The sequence below is a fragment of the Olea europaea genome, chromosome 2, assembly GCF_002742605.1.
Source record: "Olea europaea var. sylvestris chromosome 2, O_europaea_v1, whole genome shotgun sequence".
NCBI classification, from domain to species: Eukaryota; Viridiplantae; Streptophyta; class Magnoliopsida; order Lamiales; family Oleaceae; genus Olea; species Olea europaea.
The window spans coordinates 9,221,406-9,248,791 of NC_036238.1; the positions used below are offsets into that span (position 1 = coordinate 9,221,406).

The 27,386-nt window shown below is 34.4% G+C and overlaps 3 protein-coding genes across 3 annotated transcripts; all 3 read left to right on the forward strand.

Annotated features, from left to right (window-relative positions):
• Nucleotides 1-16,776: 16,776 nt before the first annotated feature.
• Nucleotides 16,777-17,967, forward strand: LOC111375776. The gene is made up of 2 exons (XM_022998661.1): nucleotides 16,777-16,874; nucleotides 17,332-17,967. The coding sequence occupies exon 2, from the start codon at nucleotides 17,385-17,387 to the stop codon at nucleotides 17,862-17,864; it is 480 nt and encodes a 159-aa protein (XP_022854429.1). The 5' UTR covers nucleotides 16,777-16,874; nucleotides 17,332-17,384; the 3' UTR covers nucleotides 17,865-17,967.
• Nucleotides 17,968-18,552: 585 nt separating this feature from the next.
• On the forward strand, nucleotides 18,553-20,175 carry LOC111372076 (putative disease resistance RPP13-like protein 3). The gene is made up of 3 exons (XM_022994245.1): nucleotides 18,553-18,760; nucleotides 18,814-19,674; nucleotides 19,844-20,175. Exons 1-3 carry the CDS (start codon nucleotides 18,553-18,555, stop codon nucleotides 20,173-20,175), a joined length of 1,401 nt encoding a protein of 466 aa, XP_022850013.1.
• Nucleotides 19,693-21,836, forward strand: LOC111410561 (putative late blight resistance protein homolog R1B-16). The gene is made up of 3 exons (XM_023040974.1): nucleotides 19,693-20,590; nucleotides 21,253-21,296; nucleotides 21,722-21,836. The coding sequence occupies exons 1-3, from the start codon at nucleotides 20,192-20,194 to the stop codon at nucleotides 21,780-21,782; spliced, it is 504 nt and encodes a 167-aa protein (XP_022896742.1). The 5' UTR covers nucleotides 19,693-20,191; the 3' UTR covers nucleotides 21,783-21,836.
• Nucleotides 21,837-27,386: the final 5,550 nt, after the last annotated feature.

The window sequence follows — 27,386 nt, forward strand, 5'->3', positions numbered from 1 at the left end:
GATATACATGGTGGATTTGACTAATAACACATGCACTTTAGTCGATTTCAGTTGGAAAGTTTTCCATGTGAGCATGCAGTCGTGATAGTTATGTATCAAGGCTTTGCAGCAAGAACGTTATGCTCTCCTTATTACTCTACCAATTCTTGGAGAGCAACATATACTGAGACTATATTTCCTCTACCGAATGAAGGCCACTGGGAAGTTCCCGACCATATTTTTCGACTTAATACATTGTTGCCACTAGAAGTTGAACAGCTTGGTCTTGGACATCCTTGTATTTCTAGAATACCATCTATCGAAAAGTTTTTGTTGACCATGTAGATGTGATAAGTACAGAGCAATAGGCATACTCGCTAGTTTTTCTACAAGTCGGATTCTTCTAAATGACAATTAGATCGATGTGTAATGATGTCAATGTTTAATGAACAGTATTTGTGTCTATTCATAATTAAATAAGCAATTATTTCAATATTACGAAAAAATCAATTTATAATATTTACATAAATTTTAGAATATTTACAATTATCTCTTAATTACAAAAAAATCAATGTATAATATTTACATAAATTTTACAATTTTTACAATTTTTTCATAATTTTAAAAAAAATCAATGTATAATATTTATATAAATTTGATAATATTTACAAATATTTCGTAATTACAAAAAAAAAATCAATGTATAATATTGAAATAAATTTGAGAATATTTACAATTATCTCATAATAACCAAAAAAAAAAAAAACTAATACACAATATTTACGAATCACAATTAAATTCTTATAAACTTTACGCTAACTTATTCCTCTAAATCTGCATCCATGATCGATTGATTTCATCAACCTTATGTGCTATATTAAAAAATTCAATGTATTTTATGCTAAAATGCCACAATTGCCACTGCAATTGAACAATAATGTGCTAGTTTGGTATTGTGTAGCTAAAAACTAATTTATAAATTTAGAAAAATTTCAAACAATTACGATATAGACTGTCTCATCACCTTCGTGTCTTGTATGATGGCTAATATTTCCAAACAATCATAGTTATTGGCTCCAAGTTTTGCTCGAGATGAATGATCGGAGTTGTACACATATATAATCGAGTCAGTGAAGATAATCTCCACGACAATGCAGTGATGATTCGGGATCACAGGAATGTACATATACATACAACACTCCCATGGCTTTCTCCTGACACTCGATGACATCTCAACGACCAACTCAAGCATATAATCGGGCACCATGTGCTCATTACCCATAGGATGGAATAACTGATACTTAATGATAATGGCACAGATGAACTCAATTTCAGTATTACTCAGCAAGAACAATGAAATGGTTTTAGATATCTTTTAGCTTGATCGAGCAACAAGTCCATGACCATGTCAATGCACTACAACAAAAAACACCAAAAAAGAGGGAGTTTTTTCATTTAATAAACCAAAAATTATGTATACATAAAAATTACAATATTACTACTTCATTTTCATCGTCGACGAGCCAAGTCTCCAAAATGGTGATTTCATGGAATCACTTTTAAGTGTCCGAGATCGTCCTTTGAGCTATCGTGCGGCTAGCTCTAAAAAAAGAGAAAATTGTTAAAAGAGGCATATATGAGTTAGCGTAGCATATTTTACTAAAATCATACAATACTTACTAGGCAAAATTCTTTTTCCACTCCGTCTCGAACTCTTTCCACTTGGAATGGTTCACATCTCAAAAATGATTGGGGTACGTCCCGTTGATGACCCTCCTCCTCTTTGACTCAGCTATGAAGGGAGAGATGACATAATGTGATGGTAATCTCGGCTTCTTACTGACCACCTATTCTGACATACCAATCGTATGCTTCGTAGTCTCAATCAAGACTGGCATCCTCTCATCCTCCGTCCTGGGGACCAACGTCTCTTCCAAGCTCGCTACCTCCTACATCCTGGGACTACCAATTCCTCAAAGCTCGCCACTTCTCTTTCATCCCTTCCTCCGCTATCTCTTTCATCCCCAATGGGGCCACCTGCTCTATCGTCCTTTCTTCCACCACCTTTTTTGTCCCTAATGGGGCCACCTGTTCCACTCTACAGATGTCCAAAATGATTCTAAAGCATCATTTGACCACAACAGTGGGCGATCCCACTCTATTACCCTCTCGATCAACCTCTTGGTCACTCTCTTTGTCATCTTTTCCAATACTTTATCACCTAACTACTAATTACCTCGGAGTGCTATGATCAATCTTGAAGGTCTACATAATGGCCACATAGCACTCTAACTTCGTGGGATAAATTGTTGACCCTGTCGTCCCAGATCGTTGACCCTTCCTATCAACTATCGTCGTAGCGCGTCGACTTCTTCCATTATAAATCCTATCAACTCTCATCGCAGTGTGCCGACCTCCTCTGCCATAAATCTAGTTAGGTGGGCATACATATCATCGAAATAATGATCATAACTGTGTGCAGGAGATCCACAAGGAAGGTCTTTGGATGGGGAAGAATGTGATCTTCTTGGTGGAGGTGATGCCCTCGATGATGGAAATCGTCAATCAACTGGACTGTGCTCGTACACTAATAACAATATTAAAACAATTAACTTACTTAATAATTTCTAACTCATACAAAAATGATAATATAGACCCAATCTCGGTCCAAGATCGAATCAAACATCTGGTCTTCTTCAGTGTGTAGAACAACTAATTCACACACAAACCTTGACCATTCTCCTCCATCGATGGCTTCAAATTAGTTATGACTTCAAGTTGTTATATTGGCATTTCAACTAGTTAATGATCACATAATGAGATTTCAAACTTAGTACAATATAAATAAAAAATATATAATACTCACACTAGGGTCGTTGAGGAGAGCTGATAACTATTTTTCAGATGGATGTCCAATCGGAATGCTCGCCAATGATGCATTCAAGAGCAGTGTGTAGAACCCAAAATAATTCTAGACACCTTAGTGGCACTAAGACATGAATATTGGATGACTAAAGTATACTTCAGATTTTTAGTCTTATTTGAGACCCATTTTCGACATAGGAAACATTCGATTTGGAAATTGATATCTGAATAAAAGTTGTAGCCCTTTGAGTTAAATTTCCAACACACTTTGAATTACCTCAATCCGATATCGGGAGAAGAAGTTATGATACAAACACTGAAAACTATGCAGTGTCAACCGGACTACAACCGGTCGACCGAAACTGCCTGAAATGAAAATTCTCGTTTTTCTCTAGAATTTAAATATTTATTTTCATCAATTATTTTCTCAAAGGGCCACCCACGTTTTTGGCAATAAAAACCCCACTAAATTGAAGTATTTAACCTCAAACTTAAATGACACCCATGTTTTCTTCTTAAATGAAATTTGACCCTTCATTTGTTTTAAGTTATGGGATATTTACCTATAAATGGAGACCTTATTTCACTCATTTTTTCTCACACCAAAAGCAAGCGCTTTTACATACTAAAGAAAGAGTTTCCAAGAGAGAAAAAAAGAGGGAGGAAAACTATTTTTCCTAGAAATTTAAGAAGTGTTTTCAAGCATCAATTCTCAACGATTTTCAAACATCCAAGGAGTGCATTTCTTTCAACATCCAAGTTTCATCGAAGTTTTCAATCCAAGTTTTCAAAGTTTCAAAAGCATCAATCAAGGTAGGTAGAGGTGCAATGTGTTTAATCGTGTTAAGTTATAAGTTTCGATTCATGTTAAAGTTTGTATGTCAAATGGTACTCCGGTACAGCATATCCCTCTATGTTAATGGTTGTATGTCAAATGGTACTCCGGTACGGCATACCTCTCTATGTTGAAGAAATGTTCATATGTCAAATGGTGCCATCAGGTACGGCATACCCCTTCATGTCAAATGGTGCCTCCGGGTACGGCATGTATGAAAAGTTATAAGGTTAATGTTTTGAAATGTATAGCCTGATCACGAATGCACCTATGATACCTATTGAGTTTTTCAACTCACCGGTTTAATCCCATCTCTACAGATTGAAGGAATTCTACCTCGGGCATGGATGGAGAAGAAGATGGAGAGTGATGCAACGAGTCCATGGAAATTCGGTGAATAAGTGATTTGGATTTATTTTTATGAAACGTTTTCCAATATTATTTCTTTAAAGTTTTGAATAACGCAGAATGCGAGAACAAGTTATGTTTTCTTCAAATAAATTACATTTTGTTGTTTTGAAAAATGATTCAGTGTTTTTGTTTAAAGTATTTGAAGTATTGTTATTTAAATTATTATCCGAAGATGTAAGCTTCCGCTAAAACGTATACAATTGTTACTAAACCACCGATTAAGCTAAGTAAAGTAAGTAGCGTTTCGGTCCACTAGGGGTCGGGGCGTTACACAGCGTGTCTTCCCACATCAAGCAAACCGGGTACCTAAGAGGGATACAATCTCATATGCCCAGATCTGTAACACATATGGTTATTATATATAAATTTACTATAAAAAATTTTAACGTTGATTATGTAACAGTATTTACCTGCACTGCTAGGGGCAATTCATAAGTATGGTACTTATGTATGGACCCCTTGCACTTCGAGTGTGATCTAATGAAGACGTTTATGGTGTCCTCGAAATATCTCTGCCCATGGATAGTTGTTGAAGGCATCGATATCGTCGATGATCTCTAGATGGAAAAGGTCGATCAAGGTCTTTTTTTATGATCCTAACATTTTGTCCCACACCCTGATTCCGCTAATTAGCTACGACAGAAGCCCCTTTTCCTGTCCTTAAAAATAAATATTATGTAGGCTATTGCTTTTTTTAGTACTGTTATGAGCTGCTTCATGACTCGTGATCTTTAGTTCGGTCATTAGGACGAACTTGAATAAGAAGAACGTAGCGACCTTGCTCTTGAGGTCGAAGTGGAAGGTACCGTCGTCAACTGGCTTAAGCAGCCGACATAGTAGTGCATTGATGATCTGCCTAGAGTACTTGACCTCCCTCAACAGATATAGGGGCCAGAGGAAAGGTTGGCGTAGAATATCCGTGTGCAGGTCATTCTGCAGTGAAACTGTTAAAGCAATTGTTTTAAGTAGCTTTTCCCGGCATCCATCTCAACTCCACATCTAGATGATATTCCATTTTACAAAAATTCGAATGTTAGGACAACAAATAATGAAATAAAGTACAATCTCAAAAAATTAAGCGAATCGAATTGTCACTGCTATACGCAAGACATATACTCATTTTACATCGGTACTAATAAAAAAACTAACTAAATTATAGACAAAAAAAAATGTCGTTATAGATCTTTTAAATCAAATTGAAAGGGGAAAAATGGAAAAACGAAAATCAAAGGAAAAAGAACAAATGGGTTGACTCTTCAACCCAAACTAGGACTCGGCCAAATAGTCTATTTAAAAAAATAAAAAATGGTATAGAAGGAAAAAATAAACAAAAAGGGAAAAGTAAAAGGAAAAAAATAAAGGAAAAACATGAAAAAAGAACAAAAAAGGGTAAAAAAGGGGAAAAAAGGATAAAAAGAAAAAAGGAAAAAAGAAAAGAAAAAGTGGAAAAAGAACCAAAAAAGAAAAAAAGAAACAAAAAAGAAAAGAAGAACTAGGTTTGGGCCAAATGGCCCAAAACCCAACTGTTTTCATAGAAAATGGTGAGATTTCTGCCATTTTCGGTGCCAAAAGATTTTTTTTTTTTTTTGCCGAAATTCATCCTAAACTAATAATCTACCTAAATAATGAAGAATAAACATGATAAATGTAATATCCCGAACTTCACATTACACATTTGGCCAATATGATTCATGCATTTCATGCTAATTATATTATCATTTGCATCAATTTCCTAATTGCTTTATCTTAAAATGGTACATTCGATCATCGAGGCTTTAGATTCTTTATAAGATGATCATCTTTGACTCCTCGATCTAGGTGGTGAATTTTACATTGAGCTGTGATAGAAAATTAGATTAACTAAATGTTGGAGATTAGCTTGGTAAGAAATGGAAAATCGAAAAGGTCAGAAATTAGTATCGACAAAGGTTCAAGCTTTCCATTCGGTTGATCAAGGTCACCTTAAACCCTAGATAGGTAATTGACATATTTGGGACATGAGGCATGAAGTGACATGATCAGGACGCAATAATATATGTTTCATATGACGTTATAAATATTGATGTGCGAATTGTTGAAATCAGTCAAGAATTGGAAGTCGATCGGGTAAGTCATTATATGAACGGTTGAGAAATTAGCTCTATAATATATTTTGGGATCTTAGGGCAAGTGAAATGGATTGTAAACACATTTATACCTGCAAAAAAAGAAATAAAATCAGATTTTTACTACAAGTGACCACTTTATGCTTGGGATATTTCCATTTTAACACTCAATTTCTTTAACCTTAAGGCATGATCTTGTATAGGATGGATATAGATATCTTGTAAGGCATAAAAAAATCCAAATACAATGGTAGAAAGGTCAAATAGTGCAGCAAGAAGCAACCTCCTACTTATTACTCACCAAAGTAGATTGATGTGGCTACATCCCATAAAATCCTTACTCTTTAAGCAAGAAACACAACCTCAAACGCTTAAGGACCACTTATTTACCTCCTGGATAATATATTAGCTCCCTTTTCTCGTCCTTAAGTGATTTCAAGTGAAAAAGAGAGTGAGAGTTAAAGAGAAATAGAAATAGGAAGTTGGAGTTTCTAGACTGCTGAGTTACTTCACGGTTTTGAGGTTTGTATCCATTATTTCTTGAGGGATTTATAATTTCTTGAACATTTTAACTTACTTGTGATTAGATTGGAGTTTTCTTAATGATTTTATGGTGCCAAAATAGGGGTAATTAATTACAAGAATTTGAAAGAAAGTAATCTGGACAGAGATGAGGATTTGCTAGAATTGAATGGTTTCAACCTTGATTTTGTATGATAGTTAGAGTCTAACTCATACATATCAATATGAATGTTTTTATATGCAGTCATGGAGTATAGAAATGATGTTAATGGCCTAGATTTTTGTTGGTAGCATACTAATAAAATGGAAAATCGAAAACTGTCACAAGGAAAATAAAACTACCTGATTTTGTGTGGTGAAAAAGGGATGGTTTTTGAGGTTGAAAACACTTCACTTGTCACGACTTTAGGGCATGATTACCATCACATACATGTTATAGAAATGTGGTAAGAATTTGGGAGTCGTTTGATATAGTTAAGGGGGTGAAAGAGGATTGGAAAAATAGTTTGACGATGATGGAAATCTGAATAACAGATTCTGTCCATTTCCTTGTTTAATATCGTTTCAACCTTTACATATCCATTAATCATATCTTGGGCCTAGGAAATAGATTTTAGTGAGTACTAGGTTTTTGACAACAACTGGATGACGTTGACGTTCATAGTTGGACTCGAGAAATAGTGAGATTTATAGGACTAGTTTGTAATGCCATCGGTAACTTAAAAAGATGAATTTGTCCAAATTATTTTGGCATGAATGGATGTATTTTGGGATTGTGTGTGTTAACGTTATTAAATTGAGGATTGTCTTTAATATTAGATGGTAATACACATGATTTTTCGGCTATGAACAAAAAAAGAAAATTGATACACACTTCATAGGAGCTTGCACACACAAGGGCGAAATGTAAGTAAAAATCCATTTCCAAATACGATGCAAGAACCCAGTATTTGTGATATGGTAATGTTGGAATATTTACATAACTTTGATAAGAGACTTATAACACATCATGATGATTATGATCGTTGAGTATGAGGTTGAGGTTGAGGTTGAGGTTGACAAACCTATTGACATCGATTTTCATCAGCTATGTCAATCATGAGAATTTTCATGAGCATGAACGACATGTGATCATGATTGAAAATCCTACATATGAAACATGATTTCAAATTGAGTTCTCCTTATAAATGTTTTATTGACCACTACTAGGGTACTGAGGCATGTGAGGCATGCTTATGTGATATGTTTTGACATCGTGAGTGATACTTCCTGGGTGATTGCAAAAGTAGATAGGGGATGGGCCTTTGGTGATCACGGAAGGGTGGACCACTCGACTATGCCCTTGCGATATTATGATTATTGGAGTTGCCGGTGGGATACTTCTTGGAAGATCGTAGAGATAGTTAGGGGATGTGCCTCTAGTTGTCACGAGAGGATGGTCCACTCCCCGGTGTTGATTTCATATTGGTCATTTGATTATTAATTATTGATATTGATATTATGCAGAGCTCTATCCGGTGCATAGTAGGTAGGTCAAGGGCCCAATGAAAAGAAAACTTTCAAATGAAATGATTTTGAATTGACTTTGATGATTATTGGAATATGATGCATCTTTAGCATAATATTTAAAATGAATGACATGGTGTCATATTATTGTTACTCATACTCATGATATGCATGATTTTTGCTTGCTAAGCATTAACTTATGTAGTTCTTGCATTGTAGGTGAGTATGGAACTATGTAGAGATCATGGCTATCTGTGGAGCTCTTATGGGATTCCAGAGTTTGATGTACATGGATGACGGCCAGTAGGGTTATTTTGTGGGCTGTTGTCTATTGTGTTATATTTTGGGGATTTTGTATTGTATCACTTTTGTAATGGCCTGTAGATATGTTTATAACATTAGAACATATGTGTTAGATTATGGTTATATGATCTTTGATTTCGATATACTATATGATTGTGACAAGTGATTAGGAGTTAATAAATAGGGAAATAATTGTGAAGATGCTTGTTTCATTTTATCAAGTGAAAAAAAATGTAAATTTTAAATTCTATGCCTAGGTCGAGTCATCAACTTCATTCCACACAGGATAATGTATGGTTATGTATGGTGACCTATGTTATTTAGGGTGTGATAATAAATAACAATTTAAATTACAAACTCCATAACGAATGCAAAAATTGAAAAGCATTCTTTTAATCCCACAAAAAACTAACCTTGTTAAGTAATAGCCATGTTTTGTGGTTGTCGACGTTGGGTAGACTGTCGAGATGGCAACTCTCGATCGGATTCGATCGTAATAGCCGACTGTGTGAAATTTGTAAAATTTTCATTTTTTTTTCTCTTTATCTCTTTGTTGGTTAAAGATGAGGGTAAAAATGGCAAATGATAATTTATATATCTAAATCAACTTTTCACTTTTTTTTTTAAATGATCAAAGGCTAATGTGGAAATATGGCCAAGTCAATCGGTCATTTCCACTTATTTCCTCGTGTTTAGTGCATGGATGATTTCTTCGTGGAATGGGCATGATCAGGATTCTATTGGCACATTTTTTGGGCCAACAGGATCTATCCTTAAAAGGTGGGTGCATTAGCAGGATTGATCTCGCCAATAATTTGAGTTTTATAATAGGTGAAAAGATTCTCGTCTTTCAACATCTCTTTTATAAAGTTGCTGTGATGTATTCTACGTCTAGGTTCGGTTCTACAAATTTCTCACACAAGCTTTCCCCAGTACTTACAAAAAATTCTTTACTGGCAAATAAGTTTTTAACCTATCCTTGACAGCATCGAATGTTTACTTTCCTGAATGAGGTTTTCGTAGCATGTTTCCTTCAATAGTTAGGATAGTATTGACTAGCAGAGTCTATAGGGCTGCTTTCCTTAAGGTGCTGACATAGATCTCACAAGCTACTTAAGCACAGGTGGAGGGTAGAGGTTACAAGCTTTTAGCTATTTCAAGGATCTCATTATATACGAATCTATTATCCATGATTGGGAAGTTCATGTATTCATAGCATACAATTGTCTTATCACTTATCTCCATGCCTACTGTAATTTGTCCTCTAGGCATTAAAACATTTCATAAAGGGTTTCAATCATTGGTACCCATGGTTTTCTCCTTGATCTCCCTGGAGAAAGGTAGTTGTTCATCATCCTTATCCAAGTCATATAACCTTGTAGGTCGATTATCATATTCCTCATCAAGTGTGAGTAACCTTCTCCGAAAAACCTTTCGTTGGTAGGCCTATTCCTATGATGCCACATGAGCAACCTTTTCAAAGTACTATTATAGGTTTTTTACGCATGCACATTGGTATTATCACGAAAAGTGCTATTAATGGATTAGCTACATTTTCTTTAAATTCTTCCCATGTGCTTGCCTTTGTGTTTTTAATCTTTGGCCGCAAAGTAGCATTTTCTGATGTTAGCATTTTCAAGCTTTCAGCCATCTCTTGAATAGTTTTGGCAGTAGACATTTTCTTTCACAAGTAACGATGTTGTGAGGGAGAAATGTCGGCTTGCGTTTCCACCAAATTTTCCTATCTATGCTACTTAGGATTAACGTCACTATATGGTGGACAGTCATTTCATTCTTCGACTTCCACCTATAACTCTTTTATCTTCTCTGGTTTCTTTTCAATTCAACTCATCATTTCATATCTTAGAGATTTCAAACCTTTTCAAATGTAACAAGATTTTGTGGTGGACTCTATTCAAGTATTTGTCATAGACGATGCAAATTTACTAAAGATAAAAATCGGATCAACAAATGCTACTCACCAAGCTATGATTTTCACTTCCTAAACTCACTAGTTATGATGCTCAAATAGGAGTAAGAAGGAAAATAGTTATTTGAGAGAAAGATATTTGAATTACATGTATTTCTCTTTAAAAGAGGGGGTATTTATAGATTTTTCTCCAAGCCTTAGTGTAGTTTGATCTTTTTCAGAGAATGACAGAAGTTGGCTCTGTATTATTGATTCGATTGAGGATCATGCTTTATTTATTAGCCCAAGTCCCCTTTATTCAATCCCATTTCAATTTCATTGATAACATTTATGTCATCTTGCTCAGACTTGAAGTCATTCTCAAAATCTATGAAGTCTGGATCATCCTCATAGTTGTCATAAATTTAAAGCACATTAAAATTTAGCATGCAAAATATCAGTGTAGTCATGAACTCATATCATTTTATATCTAGTATAAAATTATGTTTCGAATTACAAGTATGCAATTGTGGACTATACAAAGATACCAAAAAAATTGCCAACCATGCCAAATGCGAAGTGCTGTGTTTGTAAGCAAGAATGTATGCAAACAGGTGAACTTTAACCCAACAATGGACTTGCTCCATCCTTTTTGTTTGAAAGCAAAGAAACATTTGTACGAAAGCATCTCTAGAATATAAGTAGAACTAATATCGGTTTCCTTTTTGACATTCATTTCATTTATAAATACTAATTTGCAAGCACATATACACATTTTTTACCTTTCAAGATATCACGTCAGTTACGACTCTCCGTTCAATCATTTAACTCAAAATTCAACCTCCAGTAGCAAAGGTAGAAATCTAAGTCAGTGAGGGCATGGTTTAACTAAAAATTATAATTTTTGAAAACACTATTTATGTACATAACAATAGTCACTACAAATCATCTTGCAAATGTAGAATGCTATATACTATCTGAAGCAATTAAAAACTCCACCTCATTCTATATATACATTTCCATATATCTGAAAATCATCCTTGTCCTGTCATTATATCGGTCCATATAAAAAAATTGTTTTGAAATTATCTTTAGGTGGTTTGTCCATGTGCATGCCTTCCAGTATATGAAGTTTGTGGTCCACAATTGGTAAAAAAATTAAAAGGGACGTTGTTTGTGGTATGGAATATGTTGTTGAAGAGTAGCTTTTCGTTCCAACAATGACTATTTGCTCAAAATTTTGGAATCAAAGAGCTGCTTCTTCATGCTTTGGTTTGCTAACAATGACTAGTAGTTGCTTTGTTACATGATCATTTGGATTTGGGGATTAGGGTTTAGATTGATTCTTTGCGTAAGAGACAGACTAATTTGGGGCAAAACGGATTTCATGCTTTATATATTTTTTGGGTTTTATTTGAAGTTGGATTTGTTTATTTGGTAAAACCATGTTTGGAAGATATTTGGAATTGATGACATGGTGATGAGTTGGCGGATGATTTAACATTGGATGGATTTAACTGGTCATGTCAGATTTTTGTCATCCAAACAGGCAGCAGTTGAAATGGTTCCATCCGGTAAGTGATGAAGTGGAACAAAACGAAGCTCAATAACCAATTAATCACTTGATGAAGTTCAATGAGCAAATCCTAGCATGGTGAAAAGTTCAGCGACCTTTCAAACATTTAACTCTCGTATATCTTGTGTAGATGTCTCTTCCCTCATATGTTTGGTATATTTCTCTCATTTTTTTTTATAATTATATAAATATATATTTTCTAGGCCTATCTGGTGCACAAGTTAGAACCATTTTTTGACTAATGGAAATAGTATAGAAATGCATAGACTTGAATGGTTTTGTCGAATTTTTCTCTTCTTTTAGGGTTTTCGGGTCTAGGTAGATACATGCAACAATAGGTGTAGAATCAGTGGATTCCATGAGATTTGGTATTTAGTTATTTTTTATTGAAAAGATTATGGGATGGGAAAAATTCACAAATCATGTTTTAACTATGCGCAATTCAAAAATAAAGTTTTAGCTAATTAATTAAAAATATTTACTAATTAAATATAGCGAGGTCACATTTATACAATTAATAGTCACATGAACATAATTATAGGTCACAACTTATTTATTGGTCACTTATTATCAAATTAATTTATCACAAATTATTTCGAGGTCACAAATCGAAATTTTTTAGGTCATAGTTTATGTCATTGGTTACAAATCCAAGAAAAATTATAGGTTACAGGTCACATGTTTTTAAATTTGATGGTCACTACTTACTTTTTTAAGTCACAAATGATCGAATTTTAAGGTCACGATTTACAAATCCAAAAAATTATAGGTCACATGTCACATATTTTAAAATTTGATGATCACATATTACTTTTTTAAGTCACAAATGATCGAATTTTAAAGTCATAATCCACCACAATACTTGGACACAGACACTAACCCACTCGCCACAACACCACCATCGCCACCAGCACCACCACCAACATGAAAACTACCACCACTCCAAAAATCAACAAACCTAACTAAAATACCTCAACAACAGCCACCACACTAAGCCAAGCACACCACCCAACCACCACCGCTGCCACTCGGAACCACCACTGCATCCTCTACCACTCCAAAAACCAACAAACACCTAAACACCTCACCAATACACTTCTACACAAAATAGGTGGCGATCACACCACCAACACCTACACCCACAACCACCGTCACTTTCCACTACCTTTACCCCATCACCACTACCACTTTACAGCCAACACGATAACGCCCAAAAACAACCACCTTACCACAAACACCCAGAAAACACCATGTCACTGTAGCTGTTGTGGCGACTGGAGCGCGGACACATATCAAAAAGGAGCAATTTATCCACATTTTTTCCATCCCCAAAAACACATACATGTCACATCGATAATGAAGGCAAGAGGGCGATGGAGATGATGGAGGTGGTTGATCGAAGGGATGATTCGACGTCCGTGCATTACATCGGTGATTGAAGAAGTGAAGGTGACGGAGATGATGGAGTTGATCGATCAAATGGGTGATTCACCATCTGTAAATGAAGGGGTGATTTGTACAACATTGACGGACTGCAGAAATTAATTGGCATCGAAGGTTGTAATCAGCATCGCCCGACTAGTTCTCAGACGATTGGCCCAGCTCCTTCGTTGTCAGTTGCTTGAGTGAAGAGAGAGAAGGAACAAAAAAGAAGATAGAGATGAGAAAGAGGTAGAGAGAAGAGGGAAAAGAAAATTTATTTAGGGTTTGTATTATATTGATACTTGATTTGCAATTCATAAAACCTTTTACCTGAATTTTGAATTGTACTCTTTTACCCCGTACTTTTATGTAGTTTCCACTTATGGGATCCTAATTTAAGGACTAGAAACAAGATAATTTCAATTAATCTTTAGAGAAAATTAGGTCTTATGCATCCCATATCAAAGAACATTGGCACATACGCTCTCATTTGGATAGGGAAAAAAAATGAAACATAAAAATTTTATAATATTAAACTATTTGGGGGCAAAAAGGTAAAATTCATTTTTTTATTTTTTCGATGATCAAAAGTCAACCATTTGACCGAAATTTGACCAATTTTAAAAATGATAAAATGATCTTTTAACGTTTAGCCCCTATCTGGGCTCCATTAAAATGTACTTTTGAAAAAAAAATTATGAGGAAATTAATTTTTTGGAGAATGTGTGATTATATTTTATTGAAAATGTGATTGAAAATTAATTTTGAAAACAAAATGTATTTTTAGTTTAACGTAAACCAAAAAGGAACTTAGTTAAAAAAAAAAACAAAAAAAAAAAGAAAAATGAAAAAACTTCCGGTGGATGTCTCAAAACCTTTAAAAAATATGCAACACGATCACAAATCTTTAATAAGTGCATAAGAAGACCTCTAACAATTTTCATCTTAAATCTGTTGTTGACCAAAAGCAAACGTTTGACTATAATTTGACTAATTTTTAGATGGGAAAAATAGTGTTTTGATATTTAATTAACTAAAACATTATTAATAGAAAAAAAAAATAAAGAAAAAACATTTCTCAGTTTTTTTTCTTTCTATTTTTCAATTTTTTGAATAATTAAATTTTAAAAGGTTACTTTGAACTTTTAAAAATTGGTCAAATGAATGTTAGATATTTGACTTTTGATCAACAAACAGATTTTTAGATGAACATCATTTAGAAAAGGTCTGAAAATTTATTTTAATTAAACGAATATTAAAAAACTATTTTGCTTTTTTGTAAACATATAAATTTATGAACAAATGTAAGTTTTCATCAACTAATGAATTTTTGAATAAAAAATTTCTAGCGATCCTCTTATCGAACATTTTTGAAAATTTTGAGACTATCCTGCATATTTTTTAAATGTTTAGAACATCCACTACAATTTTCCCTAAATATAAGTTGACGTGCCTATTTATAGTCTTTAATGTATGTGGAAATTGTGTACCCAATGAGCTATTATAGACAATTCTACAAAAATGAGTTGATTTGCCTTTATAGTGTTCAATGTCGATGAAGATTGTGAACCAACGAGCTATTCTAGACAATTCCACAAAAATGTGTTTGACTTTCCTATTTTTACAAAATATGTATCTTTATTTTATTATAATCTATTACATTTCTTTTCTTGATTTTTGGTCTATCTAAAATTTTTGCTGATGCAGTATTTGAAGTTCTAGAAATTCTCGACGTTATATTTTTCCCTGTTACTCTTCTTCTTTTGGAGATCCGAATGAAGGTAAACGCTTAATTTTGAAGTTCTAAACATTAATTCTATCTTTATATGGTACGAATCGAAGTTTAGTCCAACTCAATTTTTTTTTTCAATTAATTAAATTATAAAAGATTATTTTGAACTTTTAAAATTTATCAAAATCAATGTTAGATATTTGACTTTTGATCAATAGACAGATTTTTAGATGAACATCGTTTATAAAAAAGTTCATTTGGAAAAATGTTTGAAACCTTTGTTGCATTCCCCTTGTTTTAATTAAATAAATATTAAAAAACTATTTTGCTTTTTTCCAAATATGTCAAAGTATGAATAAACGCGAGTTTTCATCAGCTAACAAATTTTTGAACCAAATTTGTCTACAGATCCTTTTATCGAACATTTTTTTTTTAAATTCTGAGTCTGCTGTGCATTTTTTAAATGTTTAGCACAATCACTACAATTTTCCCTAAATATGATTTGACTTGCCTGTTTTTAGTCTTTAACGCCGGCGAAAATTTTGAACCAAATGATCAGTCCTAGACAATTCTACAACCACGTGCTATTCTTGACATGTCTACACAAATGAGTTAGCTTGCCTATTTTTTAGAAATATATGTATCATTATTTTATTATAATGAGAGCCGGCCCTGAGGCCAAGCCACCTAGGCAAACGCCTAGGGCCTCAGAAATATGACTTTGGCCCAAGACCTCAAAATTCATACCAGCGCCAATGGAAAAGGGTTAACTGTTAAGCGGAAGGAAAGGGATATGCGGTAGGAAGGAAAGGAAATTGAAGTTGAACGGATGGCCCCTTCAATTCAGAATATTTTTGTTGTCCATCTTCAACCAACATTATTTCTAGATTATGCATCCATGGACCATGGCTAGAAGAAACTAGAAGAAACAGGTTTGAGCAACAACCACCGCCATTCTGGAGTTTTCTCTTGCACCGCCTTGGCTGAATAATCTGAAGAAGTAAGAATGCTGAAATTTTTGGTAGAATTGTCTAGATAGTAAATATGTGTTGTATGAATTGTGTGTGTGTGGAGAGCAGTGTGGGAGTGTGAAGAGAATAGGTAGAAAGATAGAGAGACAAACAGTTTGGGTGTATATATATATATATATAGAGAGAGAGAGAGAGAGAACATAAATATATGTATACACGTGTGTGTTAGAGAGATAATGAGTGGGAAGTGCCATGAGTGATAAACCTAATTGTGAGGTGCTGTGAGTTTACAAAATAATTAGTGATCTGGTATGTCTAAATTTGTGTAAAACTCATTTCCTAAGGCATGTCCACTCTTTCTCTCTTTCATGAATCACATGCTTTAAGTCTCTTCAAATTGAGTTTCAGGATCTTAATTATGGACATTTTGTTTTTGCGTTTGGGAATCATCTAATAGACTAAAACATGGTTGCTAAGTGCTATATGTTGTTATTTATTTATATATTTAAGTTTTGTTAGGGTTGTTAAAAAAAGTATTTCTAAGGACCTCGTAATGGTTGGTCGCCTAGGGCCTCAAAAATTCCAGGGCCAGCTCTGATTATAATGTATTGGATTTCTTTCCTAAATTTTTGGGCTATTTAAAATTTTGCTGATGGATTGTTTGAAGCTCTGAAAAATCTCGATTTTATATTATTCACTACTATTCCTCGTTCTTTAGAGCTAAAGTTCCGATTGAAGGTAAATGCTTAATTTTGAAGTTCTAAACATCAATTCTATCCTTATATGGTACTAATCGAAGTTTCATCCGATTCAATTGTACATGCTATCGTACTTTATAAATCATACGAAAAGCTTCTAGTTTTGAGGTGCTGGTTCATTTTCAGGTTGGGGTGGGTTGGCCCTTAAAAAATTGTAAAACGTGATGTAGATTTAAGGAATGATCTAAATTTTGGTTGATTTAGCATAAATATAGATTTTTTTTTTCAGCCGGATAATTAATAAAATGAGTAACAAGGTTTAAAAATTTTAGAGGATCTAATCTAATTTACAAAATGAGTAATAAGGTTTAAAAAATTTAGAGGATAGGAAATCTGTCTTCTAGAAAGAAAAAAAAAAAAAAAAACATTTTTTTGCTTGTTTTAATTGATTATGCTCAACTTGCTTTTATAATTTTACTAGTTTTCTCTAATGCCAGCTTGCTATATTCATCAAGAATCTTGAGTTTGTGTGCCTGGAAACGTATTGGATATGGCTTATGCTGCTCTACTTTCACTTACTCAAACACTAGAACAGATCCTGGGTTCCCGCCCTGAAGAGAAACAGATCAAATCTCTCCATGAAAAGCTTAGCTTCTCGCTATCATTTCTGGATGATTCTTCACCCAAAAACACTGAATCAATGACACGTATGGAAGCAAGAATCAGAGATGCAGCATATGAAGCAGAGGACATAATTGAATTGCATCTGTCAAAAGAGATTCTTTCAGATGGCTTACAGAAGGTAATAAAAGAGATTGATTCCATTTTGGTTGATGTGGAGAAGATGATAGACATGAACGACATAGATGGTTCATCAAAGTCCAGTTCCAATAACAAGAGTGCTGTAGTGGGATTTGATAATGACTCGATGCAAATTAATATTCCGCTCAGTGGACCACCTCCTGAATTCAAAAGTACCTCAATTGATGGAATTGAAAACACATTGGTGATCAAATCAATTAATGTTTAAAGTACATTTCTTTGTCTATTAAAATCCATCACGTTTGCACTTCATGACTACCAATTTACTGTTATTAGTTACATCTTATTTATGTATAATCTTGCTTGAATTACTTTTATTTATATCTCAATAGTTGTTTATCTGCCTTGTTTATTCATAAAAGTTGAGACAATGAAAACAGAGGTGTATGTCTAAAAACTCCATAAGACATCAAAATGCAAATTAAAGGTTGGACGATCAACTTGAAAGAAGAAAATTTAGATTGTCCATGCCATTTTCTAGCCACGAAATTGAATTCCACTATCATTTTAAATCTTGAGAAAAAGGATAAAGGAAGTTGAATGGCAATTAGAAGTTAGATACAAGTTAGTTAAAATGTTGTGCAAAAGAAATATTAATTTTCTCCATCTTTTGAAAAGAATATGGCAAATAATTGAAGTGACCAATTTTTTTAGGGTCATTCAATCAAAATATTTTCTCTATCTTTCAATCTCAATTCTATTCAGGAGAGGTGGTGAAGACTAATGAACAAAATGAAGTAAAAGATCTGCAACTAAGGAACTCGTTGCGCGCTATTTCATCAAAATCTACTTTCACTAAAAAGATTATTATGGTGGGGTTTGAAGATGACTTGCTCCAAATTAAGGAAGAACTGGTAGGTCAATCCTCTAGGTTGAAAATCATTTCAATCGTCAGAATGGGAGGCATTGGCAAGACAACACTTGCCAGTAATATTTACAATGATTCATTTATTAAGCATCACTTCCACATTCGGGCCTGGACAACTCTATCTCAGGAATATCATGTGCGAGAACTGCTTGTAGACCTTCTAAAATCCACGGGAGATTTCATTGATGAAATGAATCAACAGGAAACAGACCAATTAAAAACTCGCGTATATCAACGTTTAAGGGGCAATAAATATCTGATTGTAATGGATGATTTTGGGATGTCAAAGCCTTAGATGAACTTACAAGGATATTCCCAGATGATAATAATGGAAGTCGGATAATTTTGACTACTCGGCTATCCAGTATTGCTGCTAATTCTGACTCTCCTGGCCCTATTCATCATCTGAGTTTTCTAAGTCCCGAACAAAGCTGGAACCTTCTGTGCCAGAAGGCCTTTGTGAAAGAATGCTGTCCCTCTGAACTAGAGGAAATTGGAAGGAGGATTGCAGAAAAAGGCAAAGGACTTCCACTTGCACTCGTAGTAATTGGTGGCGTCCTCTACAAAGCGGAGAAGACACGAGCCAATTGGGAGTATGTTGCAGAAAATGTAAAATCTGCTGTAACTGGAAATTTTGATGATTTCATGGAGATACTCTCTTGGAGTTACAACCACTTGCCTCACCGTCTTAGAGCGTCCTTCCTTTATATGGGAGTTTCCCCTGAAGATTATTTTATCCATGTCACCCATCTTATCAGGTTTTGGGTTGCTGAGGGATTTATAAAGCCAATTACACATAATAATTTTGAGGAAGTAGCAAAGGAGTATTTGGAAGAACTTATTGATAGAAATCTAATAATGGTTCGCCATCGGATTTGCACTGGTGAAATCATAACCTGCAGCATCCATGACAGAATGAGAGAGCTGTGTGTGAGGAAAGCTCGGGAGGGAAAGTTTCTTCACATCACGGATCAAAAAGTTGAGATTTCAACGGAACTCATGAAAAACCAGCGTCATCTAAGTATTCATCGAGATATGCGGTATGACCTATCAGACATATATGACTCAACTATCCGTTCACTTCTATACTTCACAGATAGTCTATTGCCAAATTCTCTATGTTTTCAGCTGCTCAGGGCGTTGGAAGCAGGCAATATAAATTTCTGAGTTTCCAATTGAAATAGTAAAAATTGTTAATTTAAGGTATATTGCTTTGTCCTACACTGGGATATTCAAGATTCCTGTCTCAATATCTAAACTTTGCAATCTTCAGACCTTGATGGTTTTTCGAAATTCTAAGGGTAAAATATTGTTACCAGAGGAACTCTTAAAGATGCCACAGTTAAGGCATCTCTTGTTCGATGAAGCTGTCTTGCTTTGTTCTCATGGTCCACAAAATGCGAACCTACAAGAACTTTCTGGTGTAATAGATTTCAGATTCACTCAGGAGGCCCTTCAAATAATTCCGAACCTGAGGACATTGAGAATTTCTTACTATTGTGACCGTGAAACTGGGTTGTCATTATACTGTCTTGAGAATTTAGTCCTCCTGGAACAACTTGAAAGTCTTAAGTGCAATTTTTGGAGACATATTCCTCTGCTTCAGAACCTTCCCACCAAATCTGAAGAAGTTAACTTTGAGTGGTTGTAGAATTTCTTGGGATAATATGTCTCTTGTTGGTTCTCTTCACAATCTTGAAATTCTCAAACTAAAACACGTTGTCTTTGAAAGCACTTCATGGAAAGCAAAAGAAGGGGAATTTTCTCGATTAAAATTCCTGCTTGTTGACAGGAATTTATTGGAATTCAGGGAAGCCGAGGCAGCACATTTCCCAAGCCTTCAGATCCTATGTCTTAGGCATTGCCCCTTTTTAAATTGCATCCCTTCTGAAATTGGAGAAATTCCAAGTCTTCAGTTAATCATCTTGTATGAATGTCGGTTATCTTTTGTTATTTTGGCACATTCAATGCTAGAGGAGCAACAAGAGTTGGGAAACGATGAACTTGAGGTTCATGCCTTTTCATATTCAGATGGAAAAACTTACCATGGCATCTCCAATCGTAAGGTCAAACTTACCCTTGGGCATAAAGTATCTGTAAAGAAAAAAAATTTCATTGTGCATTAGCTGCAATAGTGAGGACACTTTTTTTTATACAACTTTTGTCTTTCAATGCACTTCCTCACATGCATGCCAATATAGATGCTCATTAAAGGTCTCATAGGTGATAATTTTTCATAAATAAGTGATAGCAAAAGTCGAACTCTGATGTTTCATCTACTCCTATACTATGTTAAAACTACAATATTTCGATTACTACAATACTTCGTTAACCTAGTTTAATATATTAAATAAGGAGGGGCTACACATATACAATTAAATATAAATTTTTGACCCCTTCATTTTTTTTCTTGTTTTGACTCAAAGAATCGTTATTGCATGGATATAGCTTGATTTGACTCAAAGAATAATAATAATAATAATAAGGTGATCTATAGCCTAATTTCTTACAGCAGATCGCCCCTAAATTTAGTCCCCTTCAAACAATTTTAACTTTTAGGTAATTTGTTCAACATGGTCATGGTATCACGTAAAGCAAAATATTAGGTTCAAGCATACCATGAGAAAGTGAATTCGACTTTAAATTGGGAATGGTGAATTTACATTTGGGAAACATTAGTTTAATCAACTTTGTCAATTCTTTTTCTCCTTGACATGCATTTTTGCAGATGTATACAGCACACCAGAAACGCATCATAGAGTACAAACTCTGGTAAGTTCCGTGAGTCGTTAATTTAAACATATATAGCATTCATCGATTGCACCAGAAAAGACTAAACTTTTGGTTTGCTGCTAATTATGTTATTCTTCATTTTTGAAATTAGCTATTGCAGAGGCATAGATTTATTTGCCTGACGTATGTGTTCAAAATCGGAGAATTTCAACTGCTGTCAATTAACTTTTAATGAAATTTTAAGTGGAACAATAAACTTTAATTGTTTCAATCGAGTCCCAAATTTCAATTCAGTGTTCTTATCTTTCTTAACTACAATATAAAATTTCAAACAATTAAGATTTTATTTTTCTTGAAAAATTTATATTGGTTGAAAGGGTGGGCTCGATCATGGAAGGCACTTCATAGTTTCTTTCTTTTATTTTCTCTTAGCAAACTTACAATAATTTATATGCCTCTATCAGGAGTTATGCAGATTATGAGAGAAACTTTGAAGTAAAAAGTCAGATGCCTTCAAAACGGTAAGCTAATTGAGTCCTTTGTGTTGAACTCTAGGCTTTCCCTTTTATAATGGTTCTAATCGAGGGTTTTCTCCTCCTATTCTAAATCCTTTTTTCTTTTTGCATTTAATGATAATAATTTTCTAAGTTCTAGTCTACTTTGAAATGTAATTCTGAATCTAACAAGGGACACCACGTGTACATTGGTAGTTAAATTTCTCTCTTTGTTTTGGAACTTAAAGCAGTATAATACACAATATTGGGTCGAAGTTTGATGTTAACAAAGAGAAAAGTGTCAAAGATGAAGGTTGGGTTTTGAATTATTTAAATACCATTTACTATTAAAAATTAATAAATCTATATGAATTAAGTGGATGTACAAATTGTATTGATAAAAGTTGAACATGGTTAGGATGTAATTAACAAAGGTCTTGCAACATATTGCACCTGTATACAAAATGACATTTTAATTGCACAAATATAAGTTTTTGTTTCAGGAGGCTGAGTTTTTCCCATATCTGACACAGTTGCCATTCTTTATAACCTTGTCGTTACATTATTTAGTGTTACTATGTTCCTGTTAGACCTTGCAAAGAAATCCGCAAGCCTAGCTAACTATTGGCTAAGTATAAAATGATATGCGAGGGGAAAAAAGAAAGAGAAGGCTCGCATAAAAATTGCGAGGCACTTATCATATACTGGATGGCTACAAGTTATCAATAAGGAGCACATGCGCAAATAAATAAAGCATAATTCATAATTGAATCAATTAGAAGATAGCCAACAATGAGCCGCCATTTGGCACATTGTAGAAATGACCAAACTATCCTAATTCTTGGAGGATAATCGATAAATACCACCTCATTTGAAGAAAAGAGCATGCAATTTCGAATCTCTCTCTCAAATAACTATTTCTCCTCTTGTTTTAGTTGAAGCATCAAGATTAGTGAATTTAGGAAGTGAAAGACATAGTTAGGTAAGAGTATGTATTGATTGTATTTACATTGATATTCGATTGCAATTGTTTCATCAATTATTTCATTTGATTCAGTTTGTACTATCAACAAATTGGCACCATCTGTAGAAAGCTTGAGGAAAGTAGACCTCGAATCCCCACTCTTCAACTCAGGGATACGTAAAATCAAAGGAAATGAAACGAGCAAGGATAAATCAACCATTAGCTGCAATTCTATGAGAATCTAGAGAGTAGCATTGTTGCAGCAAATACATGAGTAAATTCTATTTGGAAAACATCTGAAAAATGGTCAATGATTTAAAAGTACTAATGATAGACTTTGCTACACTATGTACGAAGATATAGAACCTACAGGCATATAGAAAAGGTAAATTTATAGGTAAAGCACAATTCCTAACCTCATCAATTACATCTATCGAACTTAGAATCTAAATTTAGGTACCAAAGATAAGGTAGTTTTGATCTGTGCAATAATAGCTGGTTAATGTCTTCATTGCATACTCTAGGACAACGAGAGTACAGATAATGTGCTACACCATGAAGCATTTGACCAGATACAAAAGATTAACCCTCATATTCTTGTGACGGATCGTCACCGCTTCACCAGAGGAGGCTAAGTCCTTCACGGACAGGCCACTTTGTTAGTGAATGATACTTTAGTTTCAACATCGTCAAGGGTAAATTCGTACACAACAAAACCTTGGACAAACTACCTTGAAGCAGGCAAAGATAATCATCTCTCTCCATCATTCGCATGTGAGATATTCCACCAAGGAAGATGAAATGTCTTCAAAGTGCAATTAAGAAATCTTATACAAGAGCTGTAAAAAGTAACAAAGGAGGCTCGAGAGTTCCTAAAAATATTGTCGCTATAGTTGAAACTAGTAACTCTGAGGAAAAATTAGAATTAACGATTTTATCAATCCTTGCAGACTGAGTGTACATTGAAAGTGGTCGTGGTCGAAGAGCTAGAAAGCTTTTCCTTTGGCTCAGAAGGTTCGAGGTGGATAAACTATTGAAAAATAGCTTTTTCGCGAAGCTCGCTATTCAATTTAGGTATGCAATCCAGTTCTAGTACCAAAGAGCAACACAAAATAAATTATGTGCATGTTACTGCAATGCACGAGCTGTTAAGTTTCATGAATGCATATTCGAGATATAACCAAATTCCAATGTATGGACTTGACGAGGAATATACCACATTCATAACTATTCACTACTATGCCGTTACAAAGTAATGTCATTTGTGCTCAAAAGTACGGGGGACAACCTATTAAAGGTTAGTGAGCAAAATGTCCGTGGACGAAATCAGGAAAACGATGAATGTATATATCGATGATATGCTTCTAATAAGCCTTCAGGTTGGACACTACCTGAAATACTTGGAACTTGGAAGGGGCTTTAAATGTATTAAGAAAATACATATCTCAATCCACTAAAATACGCATTTAGAGTAAAATTCATAAATTTCCTCGGTTATATGGTCAACAAGCAAGGTATCAAAGAAAACCTCACAAAAATTTAAGCCCTCATGAAAATGTGGTCCCCATCTAAACCAAAAAAAGTGCAACTCCTAGTAGGAAGAGTTGCTACTTTAAATAAGTTTGAATCTTGAGGAACTTACAGATGTTCCCATTTCTTCCAAATGTTCCAGGGAGGAAAGAAGTTAGAATGGAGCAGCGAGTGCAAATAGGCATTCGAAGCCTAAAAAACCACCTAAGGAGAGCTCCTCTGCTAGTTAAACCCAAAAAGGAGAAAAGCAACTACTATATTTAGCAGTATCCAATGTGGCGACCAGCTCGGTACTAGTAAAAAAAGAAGAGTAAAAACAATTATTAGTTTACTACGAAAGTAAAGGCTTGCAAGGAGTAGAAGGGAGGTATGCGAGTATAGAAAAGTTGGCCTTTACCTTACTCACAGCGTTGCGAAAACTACGACCTTATTTCTAGAGACATAGTATTGAAGTATTAACGAATTTTCTACTCTAATAAGCATTGGAAAAGCCTAATATGTTAGGAAGGCTAATGAAATGGGTAGTTGAGTGGCATTGAGATAAGCTATAAAGGATGATTCGCGATCAAAGCACAAATGTTAATTAATTTTATTATATAATTGTCAGATATTCCAATTTTTGAGGAAGGGCCTGAATGGGGAACATGGAAGTTATCTGTGGATAGATCATCAAGGTATACATCTAAAGCAACCAATAATATGGTAAAATATGAAGCACTATTGCCAAGTTTACGGTTAGCAAAAAAATGTAGGTTCAAAATATTGAAATAAAAAGCAATTTGCAGTTGGTGGTAAACCAAAGAAAAGCGACACTCATAGCCAAGGATAAAATAATGGCTATATATGTCGCCGAAGCCATAAATTGCTCAGGGCTTTGACAAGTTCGACCTTGTCCAAATCCCTAGGGAGGAAAATGAGCATGCGGATACCTTATCAAAGCTTGTAAGTGCAAAAAGAACATGAGCTATTCAAGACAATTTCTGTAGAATGGTTATCGAAAATATCAGTCATCTTATGGATAAAGGATAAAACATCGTGGATGCAAGACATTATTTCCTATTTGAGGGACAAAGCACTTCCTGAGGATAAAAGGGTTCTTGAAGATGAAAAATAAAATCATAAAAATTGCGAATAAGAGCTGCTAGATACACACTACAAGGTGACATCTTATTCAAATGAGGGTACACACTCCCCCTACTCAGGTGCATAAGTAAAGATGAAGCTTTGTATGTAATGAAAGAAATCCATGAAAGTGTATGCGGTAATCATGTTAGTGAACACTCCTTCGCTCAAAAAGCATTAAATCAAGGATATTATTAATCAAATATGAGAAAGGATACAATGAACTTTATGAGAAAGTGTTACAAGTGCCCAACGTTCGCATCTATTCCGTGACAAACCACCTACAGTGGTACCTAACCCTTCACCAAGTGGAGAATCAACTTTGCAGAACTATTATCTAGGAGAAGATCTAATATGAGATTTATGATAGTGGCAGTGGATTATTTTGCTAAGTGGATAGAAGCTAAACCATTTGTGAACATTACTTAAGTCAACATTTATAAGTTCATATGGAAAAAACATTATATGCTAGTTTGGGGGTGCCCAGCCCACCTCAATAGTTTCAGATAATAGAACACAATTTTAGGGATAAAACTGAAGGCCATGTGTGATGAGTTGGGATCTACATATACTCTTTCACTCCATAGTACCCTCAAGCCATTGGTAGGTGGAAGTTGTCAATAGAACACTAAAAATTATCTTAAAAAAAGGAAACTCAATTTGGTGAAAGGACTATAGGCTAATGAATTACCACAGATCCTCCGGGCATACTGAACCACCACAAAATCGCCACTGGACAAACCCTTTTCCCTAGCTTATGGGATGGGGGCTATGTTACCAATAGAAATTGGCGTAAGTTTAGCAAGAAGAATAGGATGCAATGAAAAACAAAATGAGAAATCTATAAATGTGAGCTTAAACCTCATATAGGAAAATGAGATGATTCTCAAATTAAACTTGGAACATACCAGAAAATGATGGAATGATATTTCAACTCAAAGGTTCGCAAGAAAAACTTCAAAGTAGGGAATGCTGAAGAAAGTTTTTGGCGTAGACAAAGAAATGAGCTTCAATTTGCATGGTCAAAAATGGAAAGTAGCATATACTATAACCAAGGTGGTGGGTGCTGTAAAATATAAGACCGCAGGAAATGATGGCGAACCCATTATGCATCATTGGAATGACGTGTACTTGAGAAAATATTATCAACAAAATAAAAATCAATTCTTACGAACTTAGTAAAGTCAATATTAATCGCCAAAGTACTTTTCTGTAATGCAAAGCCAGCCGAGTTGTCTTAAATCTATTGAGCAAATCGAAAACAATATTAAACAATGATTGCGAAGTAGTAAATGTACAAAATGAAATTTCTTATTAATCGAAAGGAAAGCTACAAGGCAAGTGATACTTGCGAACTATATCTATTGCATAGCTGAAAATCATGTTATTCGAAGTAGAAACTACTAGTTATAAGTCTTGATTTGTGAAGTAAAAACTATTACGGGAGGCATGTCATGTGAATTAAATAACCCTGCATAACTCTTGTTCCCGCAAAGATTCCTAGAGTCAAAGGATGAGGAAGAGATGGAGAATAAATTCAATCTCTTTTCCCAAAGTATCCTCCAGAAGTTGACTAAGCATTTGTTGGGAAGAAAATGCATGAGGATTTATACAATATCTAGAATTATACCTTGCATGGTGATTCCTCACAGATGCATATCTGAGGAAGATGCAAGAAGCTGGCAAGGAATGACATGAACACTTTGTAGATGCAATTGTTCACGAAATTATTTGTTTCGATTTAAAATCCACCGCAAGTGTACGGTTCATTAACAAGTAGTAAAAATGGACTATGAGTCCAAGTATCGATCCCACAAGGATTGAATTAGTTCAATTAAACCGATTATGACCTTAACCAAAACACGAAAGTGAAATTGATGTTTTGTACTTTAACTAAAAGGATGTAAACTATGATGCAATTATGAATGAAAAATTGTATTAAATGCAAAATAACTTGGATGCAATTTAACTCGAATTTACGAATTAAATTTACTAACACACTAGGATCACGAATCCCCA